Below are 15,135 nucleotides of genomic sequence, written 5' to 3' on the forward strand. Positions count from 1 at the left end.
CCCAAGGAAGGTCCTGGCCCCTGCCTCCCGCCTTGGGCAGTGTGAGGTTCTGACTTTGCTCTGCAACACGTTCGGCACTTGGACAGGCCGAGCTCGGAACCCAGAGACCTCTGTGCACTTCCTAGTTTTGTAAGCGTTTCCATGGCCTCGCGGCTTCACATTTTTGACATCTCAGGCACTCAGGGAAGTCTTAGGATCGTGGCAATTTTCCTTTTTAAGTAACATGCAAAATAACAGCATGCCTTCCTCTCATGGTGTCAGATACAAGGAAGTTGAAGTCATTACAGATACTGAGTCGGGTCGTAGCCCTCAGGATTCCGCAGCACACGGGTACCAGCACACGGTCATCCTACCTAGGGTCTGGCCTGCACTCTGGCTCTCAATAATGACACTGTCCTTCCTTCCATAAGGCGTTCACCCACTACAGTTCAGGAGCTGTGGACTTGGTGGTGTGAAAGCTAAGAGCCACAGTCAGAGATTTCTTTGCTTTTCAACAGCCAAAAAAAAAACTAGAAGAAGCCTTTTATTTCCAGTCAGAAATTCCAGAGTGTGAGGTGTGGGTGCCTTTGATAACTCTTGACAAGCTGCATGTGACGACCTCAGGCCACGGAACCCAAGCCCAGGCTTCTGGACAGCTCGCTTCCTCTCCCCACTGATGCTCGGTGAGGGACTCTACCCTGTTCTGCTCCTGCCTCATTGGTCATCCTCAGCCACCCACGCAACAGGCTTCTCTGTCAGAGGGGGTGTGGCCCACAGCCCACCGAGAGCCCTGGAAGCCAGAGTGAGGACAGGGCTGGGACCGGCCCTGAGCATCACGTGGGCCCTGGACACTGGCCAGGGTGTCCAGAGGGGAAGAGGTGCCTGCTGTTTCTTTGCTCGTCTCCCAGCCCATGGCGTTGCAGAGAGCCGGACACCAGTTAGCAACTGAACAACAACAGAGGTGCCAGACCCCGTCCAGCAGGGGACCCCTGAGACCATTTGAGGCACTCGGATGGGGAAGGGGCGCACCCTGGGTGGGGGAGTTTGCTGGGAATGACTCTCAGTGGGCTCAGAGCAAGCGTCCTTGTACCCTCCGTGCATGAGAGAGGTCCGAGGGGTGCTTTGACCCCTGACTGGGCCCTCCCAGGGGTTCCCCAGTAGTGTCTTCAGCCCCAGCATGTTAGGGCAGAGGTCCCCAAGCCCTGGGCCTCAGGAACCAGGCTGCTCAGCAAGGAGTGAGCGCCAGGTGGGCAAGCGAAGCTTCATCTGTATTTACAGCCGCTCCCCATCTCGCGCGTTACCACCCGAGCCCCACCTCCTGTCAGACCAGTGGCAGCGCTAGAGTCTCACAGCACCATGAACTGCGCATGCAAGGACTCAAACCTAGATCCCTAGGTTGCGCGCTCCTTACAAGAACCCAATACCTGGTGTTCTAAAGTGGAGCTGAGGTGGCGATGCCAGCACAGGAAGCAGCTGCAGATGCAGGTGGTCAGTAGTAGAGCGGTTCCACTGCACAGAGACCATCGTCAGTTGCTTGCAGACTCAGATCCCTATCAGTGAGTGGCAAGTGCCAGTTAAGCTGCACCTCTCGGCAGGATTTATAGTGGCAAGTGAGTTGTACTTCGATTATGCAGCTACATCTGATGGCAGGCTTAAAGTCAGAATCCAACACTTCGTTTTAGTCCATGTGTGGCCTGCCCATTTTATTTACCGCTTCACTTCCGTCTGTGCCTCTTTCCCGAACTGCACTCAGGTAACAGTTTTGATAAGCCCGCAAGTTGACCCTAGCCAAAATGTGTAAAAGCAAATGTCACTGGAGAGCTCTGTAAGGGAGGAAAGACCCAGTGGTGAGACAGCAGAAGACTCCAAGACTGCCAAAAAAAAAAAAAGCATTTGAAAGGAAATACCAAGAGTTCTAGTTTGGGAAGATCCCCTGGAGAAGGACATGGCAACCCACTCCAGTATTCTTACCTGGGAAATCCCATGGACAGAGGAGCCTGGTGGGCTACAGTCCGTGGGGTCGCAAAAGAGTCGGACACACCTTAGCAACTGAACAACAGCAACCAAGAGTCCTAGCATAGTTAATTTACGAGTTCACTGTAAAAGGGGCTCACACGCTGTAAGACCGTGCTGTGTAATATGGGTAACTGGCTATCCAACAAAGCCATGAAGCCTTCGAAACTGCTTTGCCACATGGAGACCAACCACCCTGCGTTAAAAGACAAGCCTTTGGAGTTCTTCAGAAGAAAAAAAGTGAACCGAAGAACAGAAGCAGTTCTTGAAGGCCACCACTTCATTAAATGTGTCTGAACAGAAAACATCATTCTTAGTGGCTAACCCTATTGCTAAAGCTAAGCCCTTTACTGTTGGTGAAGAGTTGATCCTTCCTGCTGCTGAGGACATTTGTCATGAACTTTTAGGAGAGGCTGCAGTTCAAAAGGTGGCGTGTGTTCCTTTTTGGCTAGTGCCATAACTAGAGGATACCATAATTAGGCTTCCCTGGTGGCTTAGACAGTAAAGAATGCACCTGCAATGCAGGAGACCCAGGTTCCGTCCCTGGGTCAAGGAGGTCCCCCTGCAGAAGGGAATGAGTGGCAACCCACTCCAGGATTCACGCCTGGAGAATTCCATGGACAGAGGAGCCTGGCGGGCTACAGTCCACGGGTCATAAAGAGTCAGACACGACTGAGTGACTGGCACTTTGACTTTTCACTTTCATAACTAAACTAACATGAAATAGAGAATATTGAGGCCCAGTTGTTAGGGTTAGCAAATTGACACAGTATGCAATCCAGGTGACTAATCCACCAGTGTGACAAGGCAGCAGTGTGTGTGCTGTGTTTTTCATGAGAATATGTTACCTGCACTTCTGTTGCCACCAACACCACAAGTCTGAGTTCTTATGTATCAGCTCACTGTCGGTATATGCATGGACTGAAGGGCTGCCGTGACTAAAAGTCTTTCTGCTTTCACTTCTTGGGTCAATGAGGTCACTTCTGAGTGCGAGTCTACACACTGTGTCATCCATAAAGAAATGCTGCTAGCCAAAAAATGTCACCTGAACTTAACATTTTGTATGATGTGATTAAAATTACCAACCACATTAAAGCACATGCCCTTAACTCACATCTGTTCGAGCAGCTTTGTGAAGAGACAGACACAGAGCACAAGCATCTCTTCTCTTCTACACAGAAGTGAGATGCTTTCTAATAGCAGATCACCGAGGCTTCCCTGGTTGTACAGTGAATAGGAATCCACCTTCTAATGCAGGGGACATGGGTTCGATCCCTAGTCCAGGAAGATTCCACACGCCAAGGAGCAACTTAGCCCATGTGCCACAGTGACTGAGCCCTCAGCTGCAACTGCTGTAGCCCATGCGCCTAGAGCCTGCGCTCTCCAATGAGAAGCCCACACACTGCAATGAAGGGCAGTCCCTGCTCAAACAAAGCAACGGAGACCCAACACAGCCAAAAATAATACATAAAAATAAATTAAGCAAAAGTGGATCCCTAGCCAGAGTTTTTGAGTTATGGGAGCTGCTCTAGAGATTTCTTTTAGAAAAACAGTGACCACTGGCAGCATATTCCAGTGACAGAATGGGTTGCAAAATTTGCTTATTTGTGTGACATCTTCAACCTGCTCAGCGAACTCAATCTGTCACTTCAGGGGCAAACAACTAAGTTCAGGTCAGCAGATAAAGTGGCTGCATTCAAACACACACCAGAATTACGGGGGCAACGAGTGAACATTGGGGATTTTTGACATGTTTCGAACGTTAGCAGAGATTTTGAAAGGGACTGAGCCAGGGCCTACTTTCTCCCAGCTGATGAATGATCACCTACTGCAGCTTTCAAGAGTTTGAGCACTACTTCCCAACCACAGAAGACCGCCAAATTGGGAAGGAATGGATCCTCAACCCATTTGTGAAAAAGCCAGGTGGATTGATTTTGTCCATGCTAGAAAAGGATCAGCTGATTGAGATCAAAAATGACGGTGGCCTTGAAAGTATGTCTGAGATCATTTCAAATTTCTGTATGTTCTGGATGGACTTTCCTAGTGGCTCAGATGGTAAAGAGTCTGATCCCTGGGTCAGGAAGATCCCCTGGAGAAAGGAATGGCAACCCACTCCAGTACTCTTGTCTGGAAATTCCATGGACTGAGGAGCCTGGTGGGCTACAGTCCATGAGGTCGCAAAGAGTCAGACACAGCTGAGCAACTAACACTTGCAGGCTTGGTGGCGCTAGTAGTAAAGAACCTGCCTCCAATGCAGGAGACATAAGAGGTACCAGTTCGATCCCTGGGTCAGGAAGATCCTCTGGGGGAGGGCTCGGTAACCCATTCCAGTCTTCTTGCCTGGAGGATCCCATGGACAATATGGTCCATAGTCCATAAGGTCCGACACAACTGAAACGACTTAGCACGCACACTTGTTCTGGATTAAAGTCAAAGCAGAATATCCAGCGATTGCCACAAAAGCCCTGAAAAACCTGCTTCCATTTCCACTTCCATTCCATCTCATCTTTGTGAAGCAGGGTTTTCTGCAGTGACAGCGACCAGAATGAGATCCCAGAGTAGACTGGACATAAGCAACGCACTTCAGGTGTCACTGTCTCCCATCAACCCCAGATGGGACCTTCCAGCTGCAGGAAAACAAGCTTGGGGCTCTCACTGATTTGCATTATGGTGAGATGTATAAATATTTAATTATGTACCACAATGACATAATGAAATAAAGTGCACAATAAATGTAATGCTCTCCAATCATCCTGAAACCATACCCCTGCTCCCACCGCCCCTATTCATGGGAAAATTGCCTTCCAGAAAACCGGTCCCTGGTGACAAAAAGATTGAGGACTGCTGTGTTCAGTCAGTTCAGTCGCTCAAGTTGTGTCCGACTCTTTGTGACCCCATGGACTGCACCTTCCCTGTCCATCACCAACTCTGGGAGCTTGGTCAGACTCATGTCCATCGAGTTGGTGATGCCATCCAACTATCTCATCTTCTGGCGTCCCCTTCACCTCCCGCCTCTAATCTTTCCCAGCAACAGGGTCTTTTCCAATGAATCAGTTCTTCGCATCAGGTGGCCAAAGTATTGGGGTTTCAGCTTCAGCATCAGTCCTTCCAGTGAATATTCAGGACTGATTTCCTTTAGGATGAACTGGTTTGATCTCCTTGCAGTCCAAGGGACTGTCAAGAGTCTTCAACACCACAGTTTAAAAGCATCAGTTCTTCGGCGTTCGGCTTTTGGGGACTTCAGATTCAACCGGAATGGGGCAGAACATCAGACCACCACCAGGGGGCTCCCACTGAGTTCCAAGAGACTTCTGGGCAGGGGTGTCACTGGGTCGTAGAACGGGAAGTTTGGGACAGGCTCCTCTGGCCAGGCAGACTGTGTGGGCTCAGTGTAAGGGGAATATGCTGGGGTTAGGGGGCCCCACAAAGATCTGGGAAGAGGAAACCCTAGCCGGGATGGGGTCGTTTCGGCCGGTCACCCGGGAAGTCCTGAGTGCACCCCCGGCCGCTCCGGCAGGGGGCGTGGTCCGCCCGTCTTTGCCTGGAGGGTGTGGCCTAGCGGCAGAGGCGTGGTTGGGGGCGGGGCCTTCGCGAGGCGGGGCCGCGCGGAACCCCGGCAGCGGCGGCCGAGGCAGGAAACCGGGGCTTGGCCCCGGAGGCGCCGACGCGCGATTCCATCCCAGTCCCCGTCCTAGCCGAGAGACCCTAGGGCCGGAGCATGGACTCAACAGAGCCGGGTAGGCGGTCCGGGACTCGTGATCCTCGAGGGGCCTCTCCCGACCGAATCCTACTTCCTAAATCAGTGAGGGTCCCCTCCTGTCCCTCTCTGTCCGGAGAGCTGGGAGAGGAGTTCCTGAATGGGGAGGACGCGGGAATTCTCCACTGTGGGGACTCCCAAGCTGAGAGGGGGCCCGGGACACCAGCCCCTGACCCCCTCCCCCGTAAGAGTTCACCCCGGATGTCTGGGGGAGGGGGCCCAGGAAGGGGAAGTGGCCGCTTCTGCTTCTGATATTTGTGATGGGGGCAGGGTGTCACGACTGCTGATGGAGAGGGCAACGCGGCAGGATCCCCACCCAGCTACTCCATTGCCCAGGGAGGGGAACATGCTGATCTGCGCCCCCTAGAAGGGGTGCCTGCAGCAGAAACGTGGCGAGGTCCGACTTTGTTTCCGCCAGTCTTTGTGTCTCTGATTTGCATATTGGGTGTCATTTGGTCTTTATGCCTCTCCGGGTTTCAATCTGCCCGTGTGTGTTTCTGCCGCGGGCCCTGTGCTGGTCTGTCCCACGTGTATTTCCATCTGTCTGGCCTGAGGTCCGTGTGGCTCCATTGTCAAGCTGTCTCTGTCCCTGGAGACAGTGCGGCTGTATCTAGGACATCTGTTTTGTCACTTTGTTTCTAGGCCCATGTATGTGTGGGTGTCTCTGCTTCTCCAAGCAATGCTCTGTGTTGGGTTGTGCCTGAGTCCATCTGCCTGTCCTGAGTCGGGCTCCACCCAAGCCCACACTCCCGCCATCCCAGCTCAAACACCCACACCATCCTGCACTCCCCGTGGGACCAGAACTCTCTCTCTCTCTCTTTCCTTTCTCTTTCCCTCCTCCCACCCCACCTCCCCACCCCCACCCCCCCACACACACCACACCGCCCTGCCAAGGTGCAGTGGGTGGAGAGAGGCTTCTGTTGGCCTATGTGTGATACTCCTCTCTCCAAGGGTTACCCCCGGCTCCTGAGAGCAGGAAGAGGTACAGTGACATCTTCCGAAGCCTGGACAACCTCGAGATCTCACTGGGGAACGTGTGAGTCTGAGCCTGAGTCACCCCAAATTCTGCCAGAACCCCTAAATCCATTTAGGGTCCCAAAGCCCCTTTAGGAACCTGCAGCTTCTGGATGCACTTACCTAATAACCCAAGAAGCCTAAGAGAGGGCCCTCAACACATCTGAATATCCCCAAATTCAACCCCCTAAATCCACCAGCAACCCCCAGAGTGATCCTAGGGCCCCCACGTATCCTTCTTGTGACGCTTGTGACTCCTTAAAACATTGGAGAGCTTTATAATCCTACTCTAAACCCCAAAGTTACCCAGGATCCTTCAAATTCTATCTCAAATTTCATTAAAAAAAAAGCTCACTTCCCTCCCTAAAGTCCCATCCCTCAGGACCCAGATATGACAGATGTCACAGAGGTGATATCTAGGACCATCCCCAAACTTCCCTGGGGTCCCCAGCACCCTAGGTGGGACAGACTCGGTGGAGGGTGGCATCCTGACTCCCTGACCTCCCAGGACTCTTGAGATGCTGGCTGGAGACCCTGTGATTTCAGGAGACCTGGAACCTGACAAGAAACCCACAGCCACTTTGGTGAGAGATGGAACTCAGGGGACAGGGAGGAGGGGCCTCAGAGGAGAGACTGAGGAAGGTGGGGCGCTTGCACTGCGTGTTGCTGAATGCTGTCTCCCCCCACCCCTCAGACCAGTGAAACCAGCCGCTGGAGTGGCCCCTCCGCAGAGGATCCTGCACCCCTTACAGGTAGGGGGCTCTGGGGCCAGAAGCGTGGGGGCAGAAAGGAGTCCTTCATCACCAACTGCCTGTTCCATGCACCAGGGGCATGGCAGTGCACACAACAGGCGTGAGCCCCTGTCCTCAGGGAGCCCCATTCTCAGCAGAGAATCAGCGTAAGATAGCAACCTGGATAAGTAAAAGCAAGGAGTGTTTGGGGAAGCCATGGCATGTAGAACAGGGTTCACTGGTCTGGTCTGAGGGCTCAGGGAAGCTTCAGAGGTCCCCCCATCTGCCCCAGGGGAGGAACTGGACTTGCGGCTCATCCGAACCAAGGGGGGCGTGGATGCAGCCCTGGAGTACGCCAAGACCTGGAGCCGCTACGTCAAGGAGCTGCTGGCCTGGACTGAGAAGAGAGCCAGCTATGGTGAGGGCTTCCTGGGCCCAGTCTCAGGCCCTGCACTGGACCCTGGTGTCCTCGCACCCTGCCTGACTCAGACCCCTGCTGTCTACCCCCAGAGCTGGAGTTTGCCAAAAGCATTATGAAGATTGCCGAGTCTGGCAAGGTGTCAATCCAGCAGCAGGTAGCCCTGAGCAGACACTGGCCCCCAGAGCCCAACCCCTCCAGAATCCCAGCTGGGCCCCCCCTAGATCCTCAGCATCCTCTAACACCAGCTGCCTCTCCCCTCCCCCAGAGCCAAATGTCACTGCAATATATCTACCTCCTGTTTCTGGAGCACGACCTCAGCTTAGCAACCCTGGCCATGGAGACACTGGCCCAGCAGAAAAGGGACTATTACCAGGTGAGGGGGGCCCTCATGCATCATTTCTCCACAAGCATCTGGGGAGGCATCATTACCATCAGCACCATTTGCTGATGAGGAAGCCGAGACCAGGGATGCTGCGGAACTTGCCCGAGGTTACCCAGCAGAGATTCAAACCAGGCTTCCTGTGTGATTGCAAAACTGTGCTTTTGTTTGTCTGCGGGCCATGGGGCGAGATGCCGAGTGTACTCAGGAAGAGAGCCTTGGCATCCCCAGCTCCAGACCCAAAGGATGGAGGTGACCACCGAGATTCTTTGCGGAGAGGCCACTGGGGTAGGGCAGGGCAGATCTGGGGGAGAAGACCCAGGAGAGAGTGCAGACCCAGAAAAGGGTCCAGAGGGTGAAAGGCAGGTGGCCACAGTGAATGGGATGACCAAGCAACCCAGGCAGCATTCCTCATTCCCCATCCTTCCCAGCCCTTGGCTGCCAAACGGACTGAGATTGAGAAGTGGCGGAAGGAGTTCAAGGAGCAGTGGATGAAAGAGCAGAAACGGATGGTGAGGCCTAGGGTTGCGGGCTGGGAAAGCGGGTTGGTGGAGGAGATGAAGAAGCCGGAAGACCCGTCCCTCTTCCCCCCTAGAACGAGGCGGTGCAGGCGCTGCGGCGGGCCCAGCTCCAGTACATGCAGCGCAGCGAGGAGCTGCGGGTTCGCTCCCAGGTGTCGCCTGAAGACCTGGCTCTCCAGGCCTCACCAGGCCCCAACAAACATCAGGAGCGGCGGCGGCGCTCTCGAGAAGAGGCCCAGGCCAAGGTGGGGACCCTGCCCCGTGCCCCGCTGCGCTTCGGCACCCCCAGCCCCACGGATCTCTCCCATACACGCTCCCTGCCTCGGTTTCTCCAGGCGCAGGAGGCCGAAGCGCTGTACCAGGCCTGCGTCAGAGAGGCCAACGCGCGGCAACAGGAACTGGAGGCCGCCAAGCAGCGGATCGTGTCACACGTGCGCAAACTGGTGCTGCAGGGGGACGAAGTGCTGAGGCGGGTGAGACCCTAACCTGACAGCTGCCCGCCACGCTCAATAGCACCGCTGGGCCTCACCTGCCCCTAGACCGTTTCCGGTGCACCAGGACTCGCTCCCTCTCCCGGGACAGCCAGTTTCTGCCCCCAGACTTCCTTTCTCGTCCCCACTCAAGGGGTCCTCCCCCGAGGTTGACCCACCCGGGTTCTGATCACACTCCTATGCCAGCGGCAGGCTCAGTCCCTCAGCCACCTCCCACTGCCCTGCCAGGCCCCCAAGCCTGGACCAGCCTGGACGGAGCTGGTGTCTCTCAGGGTCAGGCCACGCCCCAGGCTCCCAGGCTCCGCCCCTCTCACGCGGGCTCCGCCCCACAGGTGACCCTGGGATTGTTCGGGCTTCGAGAGGCTCAGGCAGAGCGTGCCCCGCGCGCCTTCGCCGCTCTGGCCGAGTGCTGCCTTCCCTTCGAGCCTGGCCAGCGATACCAAGAGTTCGTGAGGGCCATACAGCCCCACTCCCCACCGCCCCCGCCACCCGCCTATTCTTTCCAGGAGTTCACGCACAGGTGGGTCCCCAGGAGCAGGGTCAGATAGGAAGCCAGGGAGACACGGTGCCAGGCATTTGGGTGGGGTTATCCTAGTCGTGGGAGGGTTGGGAATTTGGGGTTACTGCACTGGGGGCCATGATGCCCATGGCCATAGGGCTTGCAGACCCAAGTCCGTGAAGTTGGGTCCTAAAAGGGATGCCAGGGGTGATGTCAGTCCCCAGCCAGCTTCCTGATTATCAGAGCCCTCAAACCTCTCCTCTCAGTTCCCCTCTGGACACAAGAAAGAAGCTCTCTGGAGCACCCCCTCCACAGCTGGAGGAGAGTGCAGCTGAGCCAGGCCCTTGGGAGGACACAGGCACAGGCTGCCAGGGTGAGTACTGGGAAAGGCGGGCAGGAGTGGTTCGGGGAGAGGGCCGCACCTGACCGACCTGCCCCTCCCTAGGAGCTCCAGGCCCCACTGTGGGCAGCGATGTGGACGGTGTGGGTGGTGGCAGCGAGCCTCGTTCCCAGGACTCTCCCACCTCCAGTCCAGGTGGGACCATCCTCGGCCCCTGGCCAGGCTCTGACCCTCAATCTTGAACCCTCTTTCTTTGACCTCTGACCTACCCTGCTTCCCTGACCTATTTTCTCAACTTCTGACCCATTCTCTTGATCCAACTTGGAACCACCGTTACCCTCAGGTTACTGACCTATATTCTTCAGCCCCTAACCCCTGACCTGTGTGACCCCTCTGACCTCTGACCCTTTCCCCAAGGGCATCCGTGGGTGCTTTGGGAAGGCTGAAGACCAGGAAGGTCTCCTTAGCCTTGGAGCCTCCCCCATGACCTCTGTGACCCTCACCCTCTGTAACGTTCTGACTCCAGGCTCTGGCACAAGGCGGCTGGTAAAAGTGTCATCCATAGGCACCGAGTCTTCAGATGACTTTGAGGAGCGAGACCCTGGTGAGGCTGGAAGCAGGTGGAGGTGGGCTGGGGATGGACTAGGCACTTCTGACCCTGTCTCCCTCCCTGCAGACCTGGGAGATGGGCTGGAGAACGGGCCAGGGACCCCCTTCAGGAAGTGGACACTATCCAGCGCAGCCCAGACCCACCGGCTGCGGCGGCTGCGGGGCCCAGCCAAGTGCCGAGAGTGTGAGGCTTTCATGGTCAGCGGGACAGAGTGCGAGGAGGTGCGGCCTGGGCTGACCCCCAGTGATCTCTCTGACCACAGGCATCTCCCCGACCTGAGATTCCTAAGACCTTCCCATGAGAGGCCTGCCCTGATCTGATGCTCCCCTATGAACCCCCTGAGTATCTCTATGACCTTCTCTCCCCACTGACCCTCATGACCTTCCCTTAGTGCTTTCTGGCCTGCCACAAGCGCTGCCTCGAGACCCTACTGATCCTCTGTGGACATAAGCGGCTACCAGCCCGGACTCCCCTCTTTGGGGTCAGTTTCCTGCAGCTGCCCAGGGACTTCCCAGAGGAGGTGCCTTTTGTGATCACCAGGTGCACGGCCGAGATAGAACAGCGCGCGCTCCATGTGCAGGTGCTGCCTTGACCTTTGACCACCCCTAGTAGTGACCTAGCCCTCTCAATGGCCAGACTGCAAGCCAGGTGTCCACTTCCCACCCCTGCCCTGCAGGGCATTTATCGGGTCAGCGGGTCCAGGGTCCGCGTGGAACGGCTGTGCCAGGCTTTTGAGAATGGCCGAGCATTGGTTGACCTGTCAGGGAACTCACCTCATGATGTCTCGAGTGTTCTCAAGCGATTCCTCCAGGAGGTGGGTGCTCAGTGGCTTGGGACTCATGGGCCAGATGGGCTCAGGCTGAGGACCCTCTGCAGCCCACCCACACCCATATCCCCCCTGCCATTCCACCCCCCAGCTCACTGACCCCGTGATCCCCTTCCACCTCTACGATGCCTTCATCTCTCTGGCTAAGACCCTGCATGCAGACCCTGTGCACGACCCTGGGACCCCCAGCCCCAGCCCTGAGGTTATCCGCTCGCTGAAGACCCTCTTGGTGCAGCTGCCCGACTCTAACTACAGCACCCTGCGGCACCTGGTGGCCCATCTGTTCAGGTGTGCACTGTCCTTGATCTTAACGTGTGACTTCTGACCTGTGGCTCAGACTGTTGTGCCCCCCTTAGACATGGGACCACTGACCCCTGACACTGACTTCTAACCTTCATATGTATTTTCTGAGCTCTGAAACTTAATACATGACTCCTGACTTTGGATGCTGACCCTTGACCCCCATCTCCAGGCTTGTGGCTGCTGGTCGCAAACAATGACCAGAACCTCTTACCCATGACTTGAGCAAGTCGCCACTAGCCTGGTTTGCAGGTCCTACCCAGTGACCAGTAATCAGACACTCTGTGCCCTGATCCTTCTGCTCATGCTGTCCCCAGGGTGGCTGCACAGTTTGAGGACAACAAGATGTCTGCCAACAACCTGGGCATTGTATTTGGGCCGACGCTGTTGCGGCTGCCCGACAGTCCAGGGCCAGCCAGTGCCGGACCTGTCACCTGCCTGCTGGATTCCGCACACCAGGCTCAGCTCGTCGAGTTCCTCATTGTGCACTATGAGCAGATCTTCGGGCCTGACGAGCTCCTCCTGCCCGCTGAGCCCCTGCCCCGAGAACCCAGCCCACCCCCTGTGACCCTCCCAGCTAGCCTCCAGCCACCACACTTACAACTTGTCCTGGACCCCCTGCCCTTAGCCTTAGCCTCAGACCGGGACCCAGACGCCATGCTCCTTAGTGCCCTGGAGAAGCATCCCGAGGCCACGCTCCCAGAGGTAGGAACCTGCTGGGCCCACAGACATGGGGAGAACCTGCTCTCCATGTAATCCTCCCACTCTCTCTCCTGTCTGCCTTCCTTCCTTCCTTCCTTCCCCTTTAAAACTGTCTATTTCATTCCCTTCCTCTTTTATTATTGACCCTGCGCTCATCCTGAAAGGAAAAGTAAGGAATGGAGTGGTGGAAAATAATGGAATAACAACAGGATACAGCCTTGCAGAGACCCTAACATGAATACTATTGATTCCTTCAACGGAATATTTATTGAACACATACTGTGTGCCAAGCATTGTTCTAGGCACTACATATGTACCAGCAAAATATTCAGACTCCACCCTCTTGGTTGCCTACCTTCTAGTGAGGAAAAAACCAACAATAAACAAGATATATGATACAAAGTCATACAAAGGTATATAGGATGTTACAAGGTGATGAGTACTATAAAGGAAAGAAAGGGTTGGGTAAAGTAAAAGAAGGCAAGGGCACCAAGGTGAGAGGTGGTGGGTACTTTGTAACAGTAAATAGGATGCTGTGGGTGGGTCTCATGAAGAAGATGAGTTCGCTCAGAGACTAGAAGGATGTGAGGGGGAAGTAAGCCAGGTGGAGATCAGGGAAAGGGTGTTCCAGGCAAAGGGAACAGCCAGTACAAAACCCCTGAGGTAGGACCATGCCTGGAGTGTTCAGGGCATAGCCGTATGCTGTAATGAATGAGTGAGGGGAAGGTGGTAGGAAGTGAGGCCAAAGAGGGGTGTGCAAGCCTCCATTGACTGCATACCTACAGTGCAGGTGAGCTTCCATACTAAGTGCCCTAAGAGGTACGTACTGTTAGTGAAAACCATATGTAGATGGGACTCTTAGGGGAGGCTTCCTGTCCCTCGGGTCCTGATATACTCACCATTCCTGAGAGCTTGGATCTCCCCTGTAGAACCCCAGAGCTGGGAAAGGGGCTGTCAGTGAGGTGTGGGACTCAGAACTTCAGAAAGTGCTCAGGACACAGAGATAGCATTCCAACTGCTATTAGCATTAGCTAAAGGATAAACTAAAAGGTAAACCGATAAGCTAAAAAAGCAGGCCTAAAATTGTAAAGTGTAGCAGGATGGAGATCAGTAGTTCACCCCTTCCTAACGGAGAGTTGGCTGTCACTTTCCAGGCTGGTCCTCTGCTGCCTGCAATGCGGGAGACCTGGGTTCGATCCCTGGGTCTGGAAGATCCCCTCGAGCAGGGAATGGCAACCCACTCCGGTATTCTTGCCTGGAGAATCCTGTGGCCAGAGGAGCCCAGTGGGCTACAGTTCATGGGGTCGCAAAGAGTCAGACATGACTGAGTGACTAACAACCAACAACCTCTGCTGAACAAAGGCACTCCCACTTGACAGAGCCCACAGTTGAGATTAATGATAGGATGGCAAGCAGTACATTCTTAAGGGCATCATCTCTCCCCAAATAACAAAACTGCAAAGAGGAGCTTTGTTCAAGTGTCTCCAACAACTAGGATTTTATTGCTGGTTCAAGAGTCTCCAAGAACTGGGATTTTATTCCTGGAGGTCTCATTCCTGGGTTTCTTACAGATTTCAACTCTGCAGAGTGAGCAGGAAGAGGAAATAACCGAAGACATCAAAAATGAGGGAGGGGAAGGTGAGTGTGTTAGAGGTTAGCCCAGGGTTCTGGGGTTGCTCCTGCCCTGGGGTTGCTGGACTTGGTGATGACAATGGAGGGTGGTATCCAGAGGACTTTGGAGTGCTTAGCATTGACCACCCTATCCCACAGTGCCCAGCCAAGGGCCTGAGGACTCACCCCTGGGGACACAGCCCCGTGGCCACTTCAGCCGCCAGCCAGTGAAGTATCCCCGGGGAGGTGTGCGGCCTGTCACCCACCAGCTGTCCGGCTTGGCCCTGGTGGCTTCCAAATTGTCCGAGGAGACCCACGTCACATCAGTGCCCCAAGGGAGCTTGCAGAGGCGAGGACCCAGCCCTGCCGCTACCACCCGTGAGGACAGCCCTCTGCGCCGCACCCCTCTGCCCAAGCATTTTGAGATCACCCAGGAGACAGCCAGGCTACTCTCCAAGCTGCACAGCGAGTCTGTGCCCACGGCCACCTGCTGCCCAGACCCCCAAACTGAGGAGGCTGAGGACCACTTCTGACTATTCCAGCGCTCTGATCCAGAAGGCCAGGACTGAGAAGATGGGCCCAACTTCCCAGGAGTTAAATGTTGGGGTGTCTGGAGAGTTGCTCTGAGGAAGGACTACATGGCCTAGCAGAGAACTAAAACCCTTTTGGCGGTACCAGGATACCCTCTACAAGACACAGGTCAATGTCAAGCATCAGGGCCACTCAGGTTCAGAGGTTACTCAGGGTCAGTATAGGTCACGGGATCCTTGAGACAGGGGTGCTTTTTGCTACTTTGGTTGTGGCCACTCCCCCATCTCTGTCTCCTTAGCTGATCCCAAGTGACCAGATCTTGGAGGGTGTGGCAACTCAGACTCAGCATCCTGGTGGTGCCTGCGGTCTGGTGGCCTCTGAATAAACTGTGTCTTTTATATCCTTGAGTG

General features: G+C 55.1%; 1 protein-coding gene across 3 annotated transcripts; it reads left to right on the forward strand.

Moving 5' to 3' along the window:
- Positions 1-5,605: 5,605 nt before the first annotated feature.
- Positions 5,606-15,043, forward strand: GMIP (GEM interacting protein). Of its 3 annotated transcripts, XM_068980138.1 has the most exons (21): positions 5,606-5,729; positions 6,701-6,785; positions 7,272-7,347; positions 7,458-7,515; positions 7,787-7,912; positions 8,005-8,069; positions 8,181-8,288; positions 8,726-8,806; positions 8,890-9,060; positions 9,151-9,288; positions 9,639-9,820; positions 10,051-10,178; positions 10,251-10,340; positions 10,672-10,749; positions 10,822-10,976; positions 11,147-11,335; positions 11,432-11,569; positions 11,673-11,869; positions 12,199-12,586; positions 14,155-14,221; positions 14,354-15,043. In XM_068980138.1, the coding sequence occupies exons 1-21, from the start codon at positions 5,711-5,713 to the stop codon at positions 14,725-14,727; spliced, it is 2,913 nt and encodes a 970-aa protein (XP_068836239.1). In that variant the 5' UTR covers positions 5,606-5,710; the 3' UTR covers positions 14,728-15,043. The 3 variants fall into 3 exon arrangements, with proteins under 3 accessions (XP_068836239.1, XP_068836240.1, XP_068836241.1); XM_068980139.1 differs by lacking the exon at positions 10,672-10,749; XM_068980140.1 differs by lacking the exon at positions 10,672-10,749 and having other exon boundaries at positions 10,254-10,340.
- Positions 15,044-15,135: the final 92 nt, after the last annotated feature.

Source organism: Capricornis sumatraensis, chromosome 9 (genome assembly GCF_032405125.1).
Source record: "Capricornis sumatraensis isolate serow.1 chromosome 9, serow.2, whole genome shotgun sequence".
NCBI classification, from domain to species: Eukaryota; Metazoa; Chordata; class Mammalia; order Artiodactyla; family Bovidae; genus Capricornis; species Capricornis sumatraensis.

Coding starts and splice junctions, on each gene's coding strand:
- GMIP (XM_068980138.1), top strand. Junction 9,821..10,050: donor TATTCTTTCCAGGAGTTCAC/GCACAGGTGGGT, acceptor TGATTATCAGAG/CCCTCAAACCTCTCCTCTCA. Junction 10,179..10,250: donor CACAGGCACAGGCTGCCAGG/GTGAGTACTGGG, acceptor GCCCCTCCCTAG/GAGCTCCAGGCCCCACTGTG.